General features: G+C 48.5%; 1 protein-coding gene across 3 annotated transcripts in view; it reads right to left on the reverse strand.

The window, feature by feature from the left end:
- Positions 1-17301, reverse strand: part of mTor (serine/threonine-protein kinase Tor) — a 461269-nt gene that overhangs the window by 93325 nt on the left and 350643 nt on the right. For all 3 annotated transcript variants that reach the window (XM_075684170.1, XM_075684168.1, XM_075684169.1), the window contains 2 exons: positions 15003-15198; positions 4418-4540 (listed from right to left, as the gene is read on the reverse strand). In XM_075684170.1, the coding sequence (XP_075540285.1) occupies positions 4418-4540; positions 15003-15198 (319 nt within the window). The remainder of the gene's footprint in view (positions 1-4417; positions 4541-15002; positions 15199-17301) is intronic.

The following is a 17301-nucleotide window of genomic DNA, read 5'->3' on the forward strand; positions in this document are numbered from 1 at the left end:
GTGTCTTCAAGTGGGTGTGGAAGGGGCGGCCAAGGTGAGCTCAGAGTTCCGAATTCACACCACTCGTGTCCAGGCAACATGAGCTGTCCGCCCACAAGGGATGCTTACTGTGAGGTGACCGTGTGGCAATTCCACAGAAGTTGTGTTTCCGGGTCCTCGAAGCTCTGCATGTTGGACACCCCGGCATCTTCAGAATGAAAGCGCTTGCCCGCAGTTATGTATGGTGGTCTGGCATGGATGCAGCCATTGAGGAATGGGTCCAGCGATGCTTTCCTTGCCAGGAAACACGGCCCGAGATGCCTCGGGCACCTGTGCACCCATGGGGGACAACCCAGACTCCATGGTCACGCCTGCACATTGATTTCGCTGGTCCATTCCAAGGACAGACCTTCTTGATTGTGGTGGCTTCTTATTCCAAATGGCTGGAGGCCACACCAATGTCGTCAATGACATCGAGTGCTGTAATCACTACCTTACGAAGATTGTTCGCAACTTATGGCCTGCCAGATACCCTTGTCTCAGACAATGGCCCGCAATTCACATCCACAGAATTTCGAGCGTTCTTGGATGCCAACCTCATCCGCCAAATGACATCTGCACCGTTCTACCTATCCACGAATGGGCAGGCTGAAAGGATGGTACGGACCACCAAAGAGGCATTATCTCGGACAATCTGAGGAAGCTGGGCACAGCGCCTGGCAGACTTCACTATACAGCAGCATGCAACTCTGCACACAGTCACGGGACGCTCCCCGTGTGTGTTGTTGATGGGCCGCCAGCTGTCTACCATGCTGGATCGGCTGCACCCAGACGAGGCCCCTGAAAAGTCCTCCCGGTTGCTCAGAAGCTCTGCTTACACCATGCACATTCCAATCCAACGACCCTGTATTTGTATGTAACTACAGCCAGGGCCCACCATGGGTATCTGCTGTGATTTCCAGAGCAACTGGCCCGATCTCTTATGAGGTTGCTCTTCCGGACAGCCATGTGTGTCGCCGGCACGTGAACCAGCTTCGTCGTCGGAGCAGCATTCCCATGAGGCTAGACGAAACCATACGTGGAGGACAGCCTGAGGTCCGGCCTGCGTCAAGCCCTTCACCTGGCGGAGTAAGCAGCAGCAAGACATCAGATCCCAGTGAACCCGAGGAGCAACCAACAGTCGTGCTCTCTTCAGACAACATAGCAGCACCTCAGCCAGAGAATTGCCGGGCCCACGCCATTCGCAGCGTTCCCAGAAGACACCCCAACATCTTCAGGACTTTGTGCTGGCATTGGCTGACTATTGAGTCCGAACTAAGGGGGAAGGAGTGTTGTAAACCAATTCTGGCCGCTGAGTTCAGCGGATGACGTATCTTTGTCAGTCAATCCTGGCGTTGAAGAGCGCCCCCTTCCAGCCCCAAGAGTATATATATTCCAGTTGTTATCAAGTTCCCCTGTCCTGTTTTGTTTCGTGACGGCAATAAAAGGTTGTTGCCAATATGCCTTGTAGCAATGGTGCCTCGTGATATGACCCACGCAGCAACATAACAGCGACGGTTGCAATGCCGGGTTTGGCATCGGCTTCATGTGTTGCGGAAGAAAGGCGATCAGAGTTGAGGAGACCAAGAAGCAGGAACTGCAGAAGGGCACCCCTAATCCTGGAAGATTGTGCTTGGGAGCGCAGGCTGGAAGAGGGCAGCTTTGGAGGAGCAGCGACGTCCAAACTGGCAGCGAGGAGATGAGGAGTTGACATGAAGGCGAGTGAGAGGAGTGACTGGCATCCAGACGGCTTGCAGACTGGAGAGCGAATTAGGAGGGGAAGGTAGTGGCTGCCTTTATAAGGGGGGGGGGGGTGCGGAGGTCACAGACGACTACGAGAGTATCACACTTAAAAGTGCTACAAATGCTGTGGCTTGAGTCTGAGATTGTGTTTGTTGTGCTCAAAAAACAATTAGCCGCTCATTGTGGGTATGCAGCGCGATCACTAAAACTGAATGGTTTTGCAGTAAGGGCTTTGCATGATCACTGGGCAATTTTTTCCCGAGGTGTGCAGTTGTGAAGTTTGCAAAACGAGTTTTTCGTCGCACCATTGTCGATGACACTGCTAATTCTATGGTTCGAGTGGTGGTGTTCGTGCATTGTCACATCCGTGCCGTTGACAAATGTTTAGGAACAAAATTCAATGACCCTACCACGCATTTAGACCATGAATCAAGCATGACTGGCTCCAGAAAATCACTGGGGAAACACCAGCTTGTGTTGACCCGCCATGTTGACAACCTGACTTGCCGCTGGTGACGCTCGAATTTTTCGTGTTTTTGGCAAGTTATCAGTCGATTTGCACCGTCAAAAGTGCAACAAAGCTAGGGGCGGTGTTTTATTGTGATGCAGGCTGATTATGACGAGCGGTGAGCAAATTTCTAGACCAAAGTCGTCTTCCCGATTTGCTAAGATACTTTTCGTATTAAACATGAGACTTATAATCTAAGGGACACTTTTTTGTGCTTTCCGGCCAATTTCAGCACCAGAACTGCTCTTCAGAATGGTAAAACTTTGCTTGTTGAGCGCGCACCATGGAATGTTACGGCGCGTGTCTGCCCGCAGTCTTTTGGCCATTTTTTGGCATCCAAGAGACCGCTGTTTTCTGGCATCACAAAGTATCAGGAAAACCTTATTTTAATGTGGATTCTATCCCAGGACACCAGCAATGCGATAGCGAACAAGATTGCTGCACCATGGAATTTGACAGCTTCCGTTCACTCCACAGTAAACAGCTGGGAGCACTTGGCACTGGCTTGGTGCCCGTCACTAGGAGGTCATCCACCGTGGGTTTGGTACTTTCGTGGCCTGTTCTGTGCTTGCATGAGACTAATTTTTTGGTGGTATTAATTTGACACTATATGCGCAAAAGGGTCGCCTCCCCTCGCCATTGCAGTCCAAGCGGGTCACGCTCTTCGTGCGCTTCGAGTACTGCGGCTTAATGTGCTTGCGCTTGGGTTGCGACCGGAAGAAATTTCGAATAAAGTGATATTTCGAGTACATCGATTTCATTATAATGAGAGATTACTGTACATGCTCAATGTGGTGCACAACTGTAAACATGGAAATAAGAAGACGGCTTTGCAGCCCGCGAAACTGCTACACGGCCACGCATGCGACGAAATTTGAATAAAAGAACAAAAGAATCTTCTATGTGTGCAACCCGTGACTTAGCACCTGACGTGACAGCCTTTAGACAGCTGGCTGGTGATGGTCTTTTGCGGCCGCTTTCCACTTAGCTCGTCATGGTCGAGCAGCATGTGGCACACAACACAGCGCTCCACTGTGTGATTGAGGAGGAAAGCGAGCTTCGCTGCACTGGCTTGGCTCGGTCAGCTTGTGGCCTCCAAGATTGCACTGATGCCAGTGCAAACTCAGAGGCTACGCCCAGCTATTAGCCCTGGGCGTGACCGCCGAGACTGCACCCCGATGTCTCTGAGGCCAGGCCCAGCTGCGGCTGCCAGTGCGGTGCACCATAGAGAAAGGGAGAAGTGAATGCAAAAATTTTTCGCACTGCTGCATTTAGTCGCGCTGCACGGTGCGAGGTCTCGGAGGCCACGCCCCACTGTGCCTGCCTTTGCGACAGGCCATGCAGAAATGAATACACTAATCTTTTGCACCGCCGCGCATAGCAACGCGGCTCATGCAGCCAGGCGGGCGCAAGAGAGACAGGCCAGTGGAGAAGTGTGATAGTGAGCTGATGCTTATGCGGAGATGTGCAGTTATGTGGGGTGATGAAAAAGACCAGTGTTGCTTGACGGCGCATTCGACGCGGGGACCCGGTAGTTTTGAACTGCCACGGCGAATGAGTGCCGAACCCTGTGGAAAGCGATGTAATTGGCATGCAACGGTTCGATATCTTTTGGTTTTGGAGACAAATCTGCAGTTCCTTGTATCCATTGGCAGAACAATTTCACTTCATTAAAATGAGGTTTCATATACATGGATCTCTATGGGGATTTCAAGGGGAACTTTATTTATTTCATTACATCAGTTATATTGTTATATCTTGTTTTGTCATAATGAGGTTCGAGTTCACAAGATAAGTAGCTGCAATAAACTACCAGCTTGGCTAAATTCTCACAGCCCTGAGCTGCTGTGGCCGCACTTCAACAATAAAAAGTAAAGTCAACCTTTCTGTTGCCATAACATGACAGAACACTTGAGGATAAATAAACATAGCCTAAATATGCGCCACTGTTTGTCTTCTGTCACCACTGGATATGCCATCACCAATTCGCTGTACTGCAGGTTGGGATCATACGCGAACATGCGTGACATAACCATGTGCGGCTGGAAAACAAAAGTCGCCTTCCAGGTTAGCTGCATGCGGGAGATCTCAGCAGACATTTTGTATGCGCAGAGGAGAGATCACCGTAGACAAGCGAGGTTTACTCACCGTTATAGCCTGATTGACTAGCCTGGCACTGTGTTCTCGCATCACACCAAGGGCACGTAATGCTGCTCGGCTGCGGGCTGGAAGCGCCGACTTGGACGCCACTGTTAAAGGGTAAATGAGGGCCTAGGAAGCGAAAAAAAAAACAAACTTCAGGCAACAAGGAAAAAGTATTTAGGTTATCACTTACACACACATGACAACCATCTAGTGCTATTAAAAGTAGTATTTACCAACAAATGTTACAGGGTCATAGTACCTTGCTTGTGAAGCAGCGCACAAACACGGACACAGTGGAGACAAGTAGGAATAGACGACACTCGCTGCGAGTGTCGTCTATTCCTACTTGTCTCCACTGTGTCCGTGTTTGTGCGCTGCTTCACCAGCAAGGTACTATGATCACTCACCAACTAGCCCAACTTTCCACGTTAATGTTACAGGGTGCCTGTTGGTTTCATTCTGTGAGCTTAATCTAAACCAAAACCTGGGGCATGAAAAACTACAGGCATTGGTAGCTTCATCTTGTGCTGGCTCAAAAGCACACACAGGAGTATCAACCACCATGGGTTCACACTTAGAAAGCTGCAGAAACGAATGCCTTGCATAATCTTACATATCGCTGTTCATGTGCACTCAGCCGGTGAAGGGCCTCAACCATAGCACAACAAGAAGCACAGTAGTGGCCAAGATCCGTCACACTGACAATTCCAGACGGCATGGGAAGTGAAGGCCCTCGTGCTAAAGGTGAATACACAGAATGGGCTGTACTGCTGCAAGGGACAGCGTGCAGGAAGGAATGCTTCTCTTAATGTCCCCCTCCCTTTCCTCAAGGCACTGAGTTGTGTTCACTAAAGGGTTGCAGAAAAAAAATTGCTGGCTCTCCCATAATTGAGAGTAGATGTAAGCATGAAATGGCAACCAGCAAAGCTGATTGGTTGGAGATGACACTAGCCACATAAAATGTGTGTAGTGCATGTTCACAATGGCACACCCCACCATGCCATACTACGCACTGGTCTATATGGATGCTGCCCAGCCAGAAGAAGAAAACCGGCTGAAGGCCACATGGCAGGCAGCGAAAGACACCAGGGAGATAGAGCACACTGGCCACCTTGAAGCAGAATGAAGTGAATTCTGAGGTGTCACATGCCAAAATCACGATTTGATTATGAGGTACGCCATAGTCGATGGCTCTGGATTAATTCTGACCACTAGAAGATCTTTAACGTGCCTCCAATGCAGGGGACATGGGCGTTTTTCCCATTTCACTTCCATTGAAATGCGGTCACCATGGCCAGAATTTGATCCTGCAACCTCGTGCTTAGCAGCACAACACCATAACCACTAAGCCACCGTGGCGGGTAGAAGCGCCTGAAGGAGGCGCCATGCAATGTGGCGCCATCTCTCGAGGCTACGTAAAACCTGTGTTGCAGAACTCGTAGACCGCTGGCATTTAGCATAGTTTTGCCTATTCAGACACATCTAACTAATGAGACATGGCAGCAGCAATAGCCATTAAGAGTACAACAGAAGTGTTGTCCAGGGCCGCTATTTTGTAGCGATGCCTCATGCCTTATTCTATGCTATTCTTATCATCCACCACACATGGCCACCTGATCCTGTTGATAATGTGGGCAGACCGTCGCTCTGACCACTGGCCAAGCGAGAAAAGCCTGAAAAAGCATAGAATCGGAAAAGGCATCGCTGGAAAATACCGGCCCAGGCGCAGTTCATTAAAATCAACTGTAGGCAGGAAGAAAGGACCAACGTTGTTCCACGTTTTCATGATTGACAGTAGATAACTGTGGCTGCCTCCAGTGCTTAGGCCATATTTACAGGGTCTTTTTTTTTGCTTTAGGGCTTAAACTCTTTCAACCTTTTCAGGATTTTCATCGTACATGAACCACAACGCTGATCCATCCTGAATGCTTTTTTGCCATATGTATGATGTGTATGATGTTGATCTTATGTTTGATATTTCACGTGTGTTCGACAAGACTAGTTGTTGAGAGGTTCTGCTATCTCTACGGAGTTGCACAAACTCGCTTGAAGTTGCATTTACACTCACTGGGGCACACAGCTCGACTTTTTTCACCTTCAAGCACTCACACAAGCGGCCGCACGCATGTCATCTTCTACCACCAAGGCGTGCATTGAGGCAATGCCCTTCTCTTTTACGGCAGCCACTATCGTGTTTTCATTATCTTAGTTATAGCCCTATATGGTGGAAGTCCAGGGATACTGGTAATTTGTTGATTTTTTCTTTTTTTTGCCTTCAGTTTTGGTTCTACCTTCATTTGAGATTTGAATATTCACATACACTGGAGTTCATGCAAACATGATTTCGGTAAGGCATGCGTGGTGGCTCTTCTCCCGGCCACTGCTCAAGCGTTTCTTCTTCTGACTCTGAGTGCATAACGAGTATCAAGTCGGAATCAATGAATAAACGCTCATTATCAGATGAGAAAATTCCGATGAGCAGCTCAGACTCGGAGTGCATTGTGGAACATCTCACAAATATTGCTGGCAACAAATTTTTACTGCTTTCATGAGTTTTCAATTATTTCTTACTACTGGACAATGCAATGTAAGAAATTGACCACGAATGCACATGTTTTGCAAAATAAAGTCTACCCTGTGGGGATGCGCGACTCTCACGTGTCCGCTGATATGTTTTCCTGCATAGCTCCCATCTCCTGTAATCTGGCTTCGCCGCGTGGCCTGGCGCCCGCGGCAGTCGGTCTGGTTGAAGCACAGTACGTGAGATGGCGTGAGTGTTGCGCTGCTAATGCCACCTAACGGCGGGGTTACTTGGGCGCGGAAAAGAGAAAGCTCTTCCTCTTTGGCTCTGGTTCGGCAAGCGGTGTGGATGTTCTGCATGTGCCCCGATCCATGTTTCTGCGAGACCGTCTCGTGAGGCCTACCCCACAATGGACAAACATGATCGTTCAAACGTACCACTGTTGTTAAGAATGGCCTGCTGACGTGCAAGTTTTGCCAACCAGTTGCGACCGCGGGCGGCAACTTTTCCTGGAGCATCGCCGCAAACCTCTAGCCACGGCGGGACTAAGTCAACTGTGTGTGGAGAACAATACACGCGTCCTCAACTCTCCGTTGCTGGAGCCGAGTTCGACGAAGCAGGCTTAGTGCCTGCACTCGCCACCGCGGACCTGATCTGCTCTGAGCGGGGGCGTTGCCGCGGGAAGGTCTAGGGAGACCCCTTCCCACGCGCCATTATAACGCAAGACAATGGATACCACGGGGCTGCGCTGCGCTGCGGGGGTCGGCTGCAAGTTCTGCGAAGTCCGGCTGCCTTGGGGGGGGGGGGGGCGTGAACCTGTTTGTGGGTGTGTGTGTGTGTGTACTTCCTCGGAAGAGGCAGCTCGTCTCTGGGTCGAATGTTTTCCCTTACCTTGGATCGAGGGAGGACCGAGTGTTTATAAACCTTGCTCAGGACACTCTCTCAAGCAGTCATGTTAGACTGATACACTCTCTCAAGCAGTCATGCTAGACTGATGAACTGCATGTAAATACTGTAAATAAACCCATATTCCTTGCTCTCGATGCGAAGCAATCCTTCCCTTCATCAACGTCCTCAGTGTGGATAAGTTGGACGACGGCATGGGCCAGCTACCTTCTAATTCATGCCGGACTCAAATCTTGACAACGAGTCACGAGCGATTGGATTGAGCCCCCAATCCTGACAACTGGCTGACAGCAGTGACATGGACTTTGCGACGTGGTGCTGTGTCTGCGGTGAGTGCTTGGTTCTTGCTTCGACTCTCTAGGCTTCATTTTGCGGTTATTCTGTTTAGAACAGTAGGGAAGCTAGGCTGTTGAGTGTTAGCTAGGTTGTGTTTTCCTAGCTAGATTTAGCGAGCAGGACCAAGGCAGTAAAGCAGCAATCATGGAGTTAAAGAAACTGCTGAGAGACGAATTGTTGATTGTTGGTGAGGAACTGGGCCTAGATATACGCAAGGAAATGCTAAAATCGGAATTATTGGAGCTGATTTCCGAACAGGCCAGTGAGGAAGAAATTCAAATGGGATTGGAACTTCTAAAAAAGAGAGAGAAACGGGAAAGAGAAAGAGAAGAATGGGGAGAGAGAAAAACGAGAGAGAGAGAGAGGAACGCGATAAAGATCGTGAGTTAAGAAAAATGCAACTTGAACTTGAAAGCAAACGTTTGGAGTTGTCTCAAGGAAGTGAAGGGGCTCTGGGACGATCAAGTGAGGCAGAATCATACCGCATGGACAGGCTATTAAAGCCATCTGAGGTCGGGACCGACATAGGCTTGTTCCTAAGCAATTTTGAAGAGACTTGCGAGAAGATGAACTTCGGCCCGAGTACATGGCCACTGCGGTTGCTGTCTATGTTGCCGTGTGAGGTGGCGGAAGTAATCGCCAGATTGAATGGACAGGATGCATATGATTATGCAAAAGTTAAGGCTAGTCTCCTGAAGAAATACCGCCTTCCAGCCGAAGCTTTTCAGCAAAGGTTTAGGAGCACAGTCAAGAAAGATAGAGAGGAGTATCCGGAGTTTGCATACGGCTTATAGGCCAACCTAGTTGAGTGGCTGAAAAGCGCGGAAGCGTACGACAGCAGAGACATGATCATTGAATGCATGTGTCTAGAGCAGTTTTACAAAAGCATCCCCCAAGCTGTGAAACTGTGGGTGCAAGAGAGAGGAAATGTAAACACTGTGGAAAGGGCGGCGGAATCAGCCGAAGAGTACGCCACGCGTAGAACGTTGAACACCGAGGACGGTAATTGGGACGGTCGAAATGGACCGCGGAAACCATTTCCATTCAAAAAGGGTTCGCAGACTAGACGATTGGAGCCTGTAGACATGGAGGAAAACCCCGCATAAAAGAGCGAGGAGAAACTTAGTGGGGAAACCGCTCAATAGGAACAGAAAATAAATTTGAATCTTTTAGACTAATTCGCTGTTATAAATGCCCCAAACTGGGACATATAGCTGTAAACTGCGGGAGGCGCAGTGTAGTTTTTTCCTACGTAGAGGAGAAAGACAAGAATATGGAACTGGAACTTTTGAGCCCATATCTTCACGACCTCCAAGCTATTGGAAAACCATGCCGAGTGCTAAGAGACAGTGCCGCTACTATGGACATTGTCCATCCGTCTTACGTGACGGTAGATGACTTCACAGGAGAAGTAGCATGGATCAAACAGGTTGTAGAAGAACACAGCGTGTGTCTGCCCATGGCCAAAGTCAAAATCAGTGGACCATGTGGGGAGCTAGTGACCGAGGCTGCAGTTTCCAAATTTTTGTCACTGCAGTACCCTTACATTTTTTTGAATTGTTCTAATCAGTTATTGCGTGAAAAAGGGCTTAAACTGAGAGAGGGCATAGTACAGGCATTGACCCGAGGACAAGCTTGTAAAATCGCGTCGCTTTCGGCTGAAAATGCACAAGCTGCTCCAAGGGAAGCAGCAAAAGAGATAACTTCAATACCCAAATCCGAGCTAGGCCCGAAGGACAAAAACACAGTTGAGGAAAGCCTGCCAGCTGACCAGCTCAATGAGAGCGTATCGCCAGGGTGTCAAAGTTCAGCCCTGCAGGAGGAGCCTGCTGATGCACTCGCAAGAGAGACAGGGTCATTGTAATCACCGGCCTCAAAGAACTTTGATCAGCTCTTACGTGTGGACAGAGAGTCACTGGCAGCCAAGCAAAAGAATGATGAGAGCTTAGCTAAATTACATCACACAGCTAAAGAAGGCATCGCTAGGCGCAACGTGATGATACATGAGAGAGGAGGATTGTTGTATCTGCACTACAGAAATCGAAAGGGCAGGATTTTATATCATTTAGCCGTACCTACTAAGTACAGGGGGGACCTTTTGAGTCTCTGTCATGGAAATGGGTGGTCCGGCCACCTAGGCATAAACAAGTCAAAGGAAAGATTGCTTACGGAATACTACTTGCCTGGCTGTTTCAAAGACGTAGAAAACTTTGCAAGATCATGCGACGCCTGCCAGCGCTCGGGCAAACCAGGAGAGACAGGGAAAGCTCCACTAAAGATAGTGCCCTTAATAACAGAACCATTCAGACGACTTGTGATAGACACGGTAGGGCCTCTACCAAAAACAAAATCGGGTTACAGGTACTTGTTTACCATGCTGTGTCCGGCTACAAAGTTTCCAGAAGCAATCTCTGAAAGAGCTCAGCTCCACCGAAGTAGTAGACGCGCTTTTGAAAGTGTTTGCACGAGCTGGGTTTCCAGCCGCAATTCAGGCGGATCAAGGGTCAGTATTCATCAGCACACTGACTTCCACATTCTTGCAAAAGTGCGGGGTAAAGTTAATACACAGTTCCGTCTATCACCCTCAGTCAAACAGTGTAGAGAGGTGGCATTCAGTGCTTAAGCAAGTTTTGCGTGCGCTCCGTTACGAGCACAAGGAGGACTGGAAGAACTGTCTGCCAGCAACTTTGTTTGCTTTGCGAAAGGTTCCACATGAGGCTACAGGGTTCTCGCCAGCAGAACTAGTGTATGGGAGAACACTCCGTTCTCCACTAAGAATGTTAAGAGAGATGTGGGAGGAAAGAGGAGAGAGTCCTACAGTGGTTGAATACGTGCTAAAACTGCTGGAACGGCTAAGCGCAACCCAAGAACTAGTCGAAAAGAACATGGGAGTAGCTCAAAAGAACGCCAAATTCTATTAAGACAAGAATGCGAGGCTTTGTACATTTACCGCCGCAGACCAGGTAATGATCCTCAAACCTTCAAGAAAGAACAAGCTTGAAGTTCACTGGGACGGGCACGTTAAAGTGTTGCACAAACTTTCAGATACTAACTATGCTCTGAAAATGCGCAGTCGCAGGAAGGAGGCGAGTATATATCACTGCAATTTGATGAAGCCGTATACAGAGCGGAGCGGAGTCGTTAACTATACCATCAAAAAGCAGGATGGCACTAGTACCAAGTTTAAGGAGTATAGGGCGACATCCAACTCTGAAATCGGCATAGAAGAAGTAGTAAAACACTCGGTAAGCTCGCACGCTCTTAGACCCGAGCAGCTAAATGAGCTAAAAGAGCTGTTAGGGGAATATCTCGACAGATTCAGCGATCGGCCGGGTAGAACCGAACTAGTAACGCATGAAATAGAGCTGACATCAACCGAACCCGTAAGATCAAAGCCTTACAGGGTGTCTCCAAGACAGAGAGAAATTATGGAGGCAGAGATACAGCGCATGCTAGAGTTGAAAGTTATTGAGCCCACTGAGAGTGACTGCATGTCACCGCTAATACTGGTAGAAACCCCTAACAAGGACTCTCGTCCGTGTGTTGGCTACAGGAAGTTAAAATGCCATCACTAGGGATAAGCTGTACCCGATACCCAACATTGAGGAACGAATTGAAAGAGTTAGCGCTGCTAAATATATTTACACTATAGATCTCGTACGGCGATACTGGCATGTTCCCCTTTCAGAAAGTGCCAGCCGCTATGCCGCATTCATCTCACCTGTAGGCACTTTTCGCCCTCTCGCACTCAGCTTCGGGCTGAAGAACGCCCAGTTTAGCTTCTCTAAGTTAATGGATATTGTCCTAAAAGACTTGCAAGAGTTCGCCTTGCCATATCTTGATGATGTAGCATTTTTTTCAGACAGCTGGGAACAACATGTATCGTACCTCAAACAGATGTTCTCACGGTTAAGGGAAGCCGGCTTAACGATGAAAGCGGAAGAGTGTAGGTTTGGTTGTTCGCAGGTTACTTATATGGGCCATGTTGTCGGCTAGGGCACGAGACGGCCGGCCGAGCTGAAAATAGCTACGATTGGAGAATTTTCTCAGCCACGCACGAAAACAGAGCTTCGTTCATTTTTGGGACTTGTGGGGTACTATCAACGGTACATTCCGAATTACTCGCAAATGGCAAGTCCATTAAAGGACGCCCTCCGAAAGGGAGCACCGAGTAGCGTACACTGGGATAAGGACAAACAGAACGCTTTCCAAAGTTTGAAAACGCTATTGGTTTCTCGTCCTGTGCTTCGTGCCCCAGACTATGCAAAGGAATTCATAGTTCAATGCGACGCAAGCAACAGAGGTATGGGCGTGGTACTTCGTCAGGTCGGCGACGATAACGAGGAGCATCCTATCCTCTATGCCAGCCGTAAACTAAATGTAAGAGAGGAAGCCTACAGTGCTTCAGAGAAGGAATGTGCTTGCTTGGTTTGGGCCGGCCAGAAGTTGTCGTGTTACTTTTACGGAGCGAAGTTCATCTTCGAGACCGACCACTGTCCTCTGACGTGGCTCAGTCAAATGTCAAACAAAAATGGCCGCTTGCTCCGATGGAGTCTCACTCTCCAAGAGTACAACTTCTCCAACTTCTTACAACTTCTTAGGTATAACAAGGGAAAGTTGCATAGCAATGCGGATGGTTTGAGCAGGCTAATTTGAATTCTGCATTTAAGGGTCCTGCCTAAATTTTAGAGTTATTATTGTTCATTTTGTTAAGCCAAGAAGATCCCCTCCCATTTAGCAGGATTCCCTCCATGATTGCTGAATTTGTCAGCACGAAATTGCTTAAAAAAAAAAATTGGCATAGTGAAATGCAGAATTTTTTGTTTCTGCACTTATGTTTGCTTTGAAGCCTAGCTGTCTAAAGTGAGAGTCAAGGTACGTCATCTCGGCGCAGACCCGTGTTGTGGGGTTCGTTTTGCAGTTGCCTGTCCTTGTTGGATATTTTGGGGCGGTGACATCATTACACAAGTGGTTGCTGCAAGCCAAGGCATCACCCCCTGGCCACCAGCCATTCTCTTCCTGCCCAGCGGTTGTCAGCGCTGGACAGTCGAGCTTTTCCAGGCCATGGAGGCGCTGTTAAGAACGGCCCGCTCACGTGCAAGTTTTGCCAACCAGTTGCGACCGCGAGCGGCAACTTTTCCTGGAGCATCACCGCAAACCTCTAGCCACGGCGTGACTAAGTCAACAGTGTGTGGAGAACAATACACACGTCTTCAACTCTCCGTCGTTGGAGCTGAGTTCGACGAAGCAGGCTTTGTGCCTGCACTCGCCACTGCGGACCTGATCTGCTATGAGCGGGGGAGTAGCTGCGGGAATGTCTAGGGAGACCCCTTCCCATGCGCCCTTTAAACGCAAGACAATGGATACCACGGGGCCGCGCTGTGGGGGTGAGCTGCGAGTTCTGCGAAGTCCGGCTGCCTCGAGGGGGGGGGGGGGGGGGGTACCGTGAACCTGTGTGTGTGTGTACTTCCTCGGAAGAGGCGGCTTGTCTCCGGGTCGAACGTTTTCCCTTACCTTTGATCGAGGGAGGACCGAGTGTTTACAAACCGCTGTTGTGTGGTTGCTTAGTACACACTCTCAAGCAGTCATGCTAGACTGATGAACTGCATGTAAATACTGTGAATAAACAGTAAAACACATTGTGGGGCTAGTTGGTGCATAGCTTTCACTAGGTGAAGCGTCAATAGTGATGGCACACAAGAAGAAATACAGACAGGCCAAGGCCCCTTGTCCTGTCTGTGTGTCCTGTCTTGTCCTTGTGTGCCGTCACTATTGGCGCTTCACCCATTGAAAGCTGTAAATAAACCCATATTCCTCGTTCTCGATGAGAAGCAATCCTTCCCTTCATCAATGTCCTCAGCGTGGATAAGTTGGACGACGGCATGGGCCAGCTACCTTCTAATTCATGCCGGACTCCAATCTTGACAACGGGTTATGAGCGATGGGATTGAGCCCCCAATCCTGACATTGTTTGCATGACCGTATGCGCGAACGACCAGGTGTTGGTGTCCAGCATGGGGCGAACATATTTGCTCATTATCCCGTCGTGGCGAGTTGGACTTTCGCGATTTGTCGCGTGCCCATCGGCATGTTTTGTGGATTCCCCAAAAACATGCCCATCGGAATGTTTTTGGGGAATGAATGCCCTTGTGATTGTTTGCACTACTGTGTTCTTGTTCCTTTGTCCCAAGAGCACGAGTGAGAACCCCACAACCCTTAAAGGGTTAATTAAGTGCAAGTGTCCTATGTGTTAAAATGCCATTCTACTATACAACAACAATAGAGAAGGCACAATCTATAGTAGGATAGTCATAGTAAATAGCCCTTTACAGACAACAGCTATGGCTACTTTATAAAGGCATGCTTAAAGATTGAGACAGTAACTAGAAAAAATTGTGAGACAAGCCCCAGAGAAAGGAGCAGGAAGGGTTCTGCACTAACAACTGATTTTCGTTCATAGAAACAGTGTACACCAAGACCAAATGGAGCACATGTGACAACACTGCAAGTCACTTCAAGGTAATCATACTAACTACTTTCTAAAAGGCAAATGTTTGCTTTCACATGGTCGCAGAGCCCATGTGCCCCCACAGCCAATTTCGGCTGTTTACATGTGGCTTTTCAAAAGTTAGGTACATCCTGCAAGGCCATCTTCAAAGCAGCCTTCATGAGATTTAAGTTGCTAAAATGTCGCCAATTGTTGTGTGATGTCCCCAGAAAAAGTTAATGGTCACTAAATATAAAAGTTTGGCGTTAAACAAACAAAAATGTCGCTAAATATAGCAACAAATTTGCTAAAATGACAACACTGAGCACAGCACTGACCTGAGGGTGCTTGCGTCCCACTTCTCCTAGCAGCTCATGAACAAGTCCTGCCACTAAGGGTCGGGGGGTGTCAAGGCGGGCGATGAGCTGAGGTATCACCTGAAGCCAAGTCTCCATAGGGGCCTTGTTTACCCGCTCAGCCAGGGCCTCATTCACTTCAGGCCAGTGGCCATAGTCAAACCACAGGGTCAGCAGCCTGCACATGAGAAGCACAACCTTGCAATGAACAAGTCAGTTGCTACAGCATGAAAGAAGAACCGTTTGATGACAGCGATGATAGTGAAAGAATTCTCCACAGCTGTCACACAGAATGCAACAGTTTGTACACAGTTCCAAATTCCTCAGGTGCAGTCGATACAAGAATAAAAAGTAAATGCGTATTTGCTTCAAGAAACAGATATCCTTGTCATCAAATGCAAGAACATGTAGAAACTATTATTTGAACTTAGTTTCCTAGCTCATTTATAACTGCTGACATGTAACGACACCCAAACACACCCGAACACCCCCCCCCCCCCCACACAATGCATGCACGCATGCAAAGGGGAGAATCATTGGTGCAAAACATGGACAAAATGCTACATCTGATTGTATTTGCTATTTTTCAGGCGGTATAAGAAACACAGCCTCAGTGCAAAACTATTCTATGAAATAAGGAATGTCTACGAGTACAATGCGTACCTGCTCATGGCAGTGCACAGCAGCAGCCATTGTGTGTGGAAAGAAGTGAACAGGCGCATGGGGGAAAGTGCAATGGGACAAGCCGCAGGTGCCAAGATCCGACATCAGCGGCGGGTTTCCCCCTAGCAGACTATCAACTTTACAAGGATGACGGACCAAGCGAGCTGACTGCTTGTGACTGTCCAGCACTGATGTGTCACAGTGGTATTTTAGTTTACAGTCAAAACTCTATATAACGAACTTCAATAGACAAAATTCTGTATATAATAAAGTATTTAACTTTTCATAACCTCTTGTCCATAGAACACCATGTATTTAGAACCTCAATATAACGAAGTGCACTTGTATGCGATTTCAATATAACGAAATTTCACTGCCACCCCAAAGGAATGCCACGACAATAAATGCAAACTTTCGTGGATTCAGATCATCAGATGATTGAATTACAAGCAGCTGTTTGCCCAGGCACCTCTCAAATCGCCGACCACACCACAACAGCGACCACCGAAGTGGAGCCGCATCACATTCTGTCCAAAGTCCAAGTGCGATAAGATCCTATCGCACCCCATGCACTGTGTGCTTTAGGTACGAGTGAGTGTGCAAGGGTGAGACAAGACAGATGATGGCTTCGTGAGTGCCGCCTTCCAGCACGAGCAAAGGGAAAAGGGGGAAGGGGAGCGAGCTCGCGGGGGCAGAGTAGGGGTAAGTTGGCACGCATCTCTATTTCTTGCACGTGTCTCAGCCATGGCTGCACATGGCTGTAAGCATGGCTGAGTGTATACGCAGCTGCGCACCCTGTTTTAGAGGTAATCTGCTGCGTGCGCATAGAGTGCTGAGATGGCATGGCATCACGCTGTGTCGTTGGCATGGCATGGCAGGGCATGGCATCAGCGCTGTGTCGTCGTTTTATTCCTTCTGTTGTCCTTGTCTTGGTTGCGCTGTTACAACCCTTACCATGAATCCCAACCAACTGGCCCAACTTGCCATTCTGATGCATCACGTGAACCGTCTTACAGCGCATTTAGTATTGGAGGTGGCATAATCTTGAGTTTCGGCGACCCGTTGGAGCGAGAGACAGACGAAGCATTCGCTCCCTTCTGCCAGCGCTTTTCCTGCTAGCGTCTCAGTGCAGACGAAAGCTTCGCTGGCTTGTAAATTTATCAAAATGAATTGTTTTCTCATTCAAATTTGCTTTCTTCGATTGCCTGATAATTCGGAAAATTCTGCGGCCCCATCCCGTGCAAGAAAAATCGATCGGTGACTGTATATATTTGCATAAAAGGCCCAATTTCAGTAGAACGAAATTTCAATATAACGAAGCAAATTGCAGATTTTACTGACTTTGTTATATTGCCACATCCTATATGGTCGCCGCGGGTATGTGCCAGGCGATGAGAACGACACTGAAGTAGTGCGCGAGTAGAAAAACAGAGATGACAACAACGTCGCATTGACTGCTCTCATAAAGTGCTTTTACACATCCTCAACACCGGCTTTCCCGTCTCCTACTAGGCTGTGACACTGGTGGAGGTGCGGGGTAGGATTGCCTCATGATCGGCACCCCTTCGTGGAGCCATACATCGAACGTGGAATCACCTGTGTTCGTCGAAACTCCTGT

This window comes from Dermacentor variabilis, chromosome 3, assembly GCF_050947875.1.
Source record: "Dermacentor variabilis isolate Ectoservices chromosome 3, ASM5094787v1, whole genome shotgun sequence".
In the NCBI taxonomy this organism is placed as follows: Eukaryota; Metazoa; Arthropoda; class Arachnida; order Ixodida; family Ixodidae; genus Dermacentor; species Dermacentor variabilis.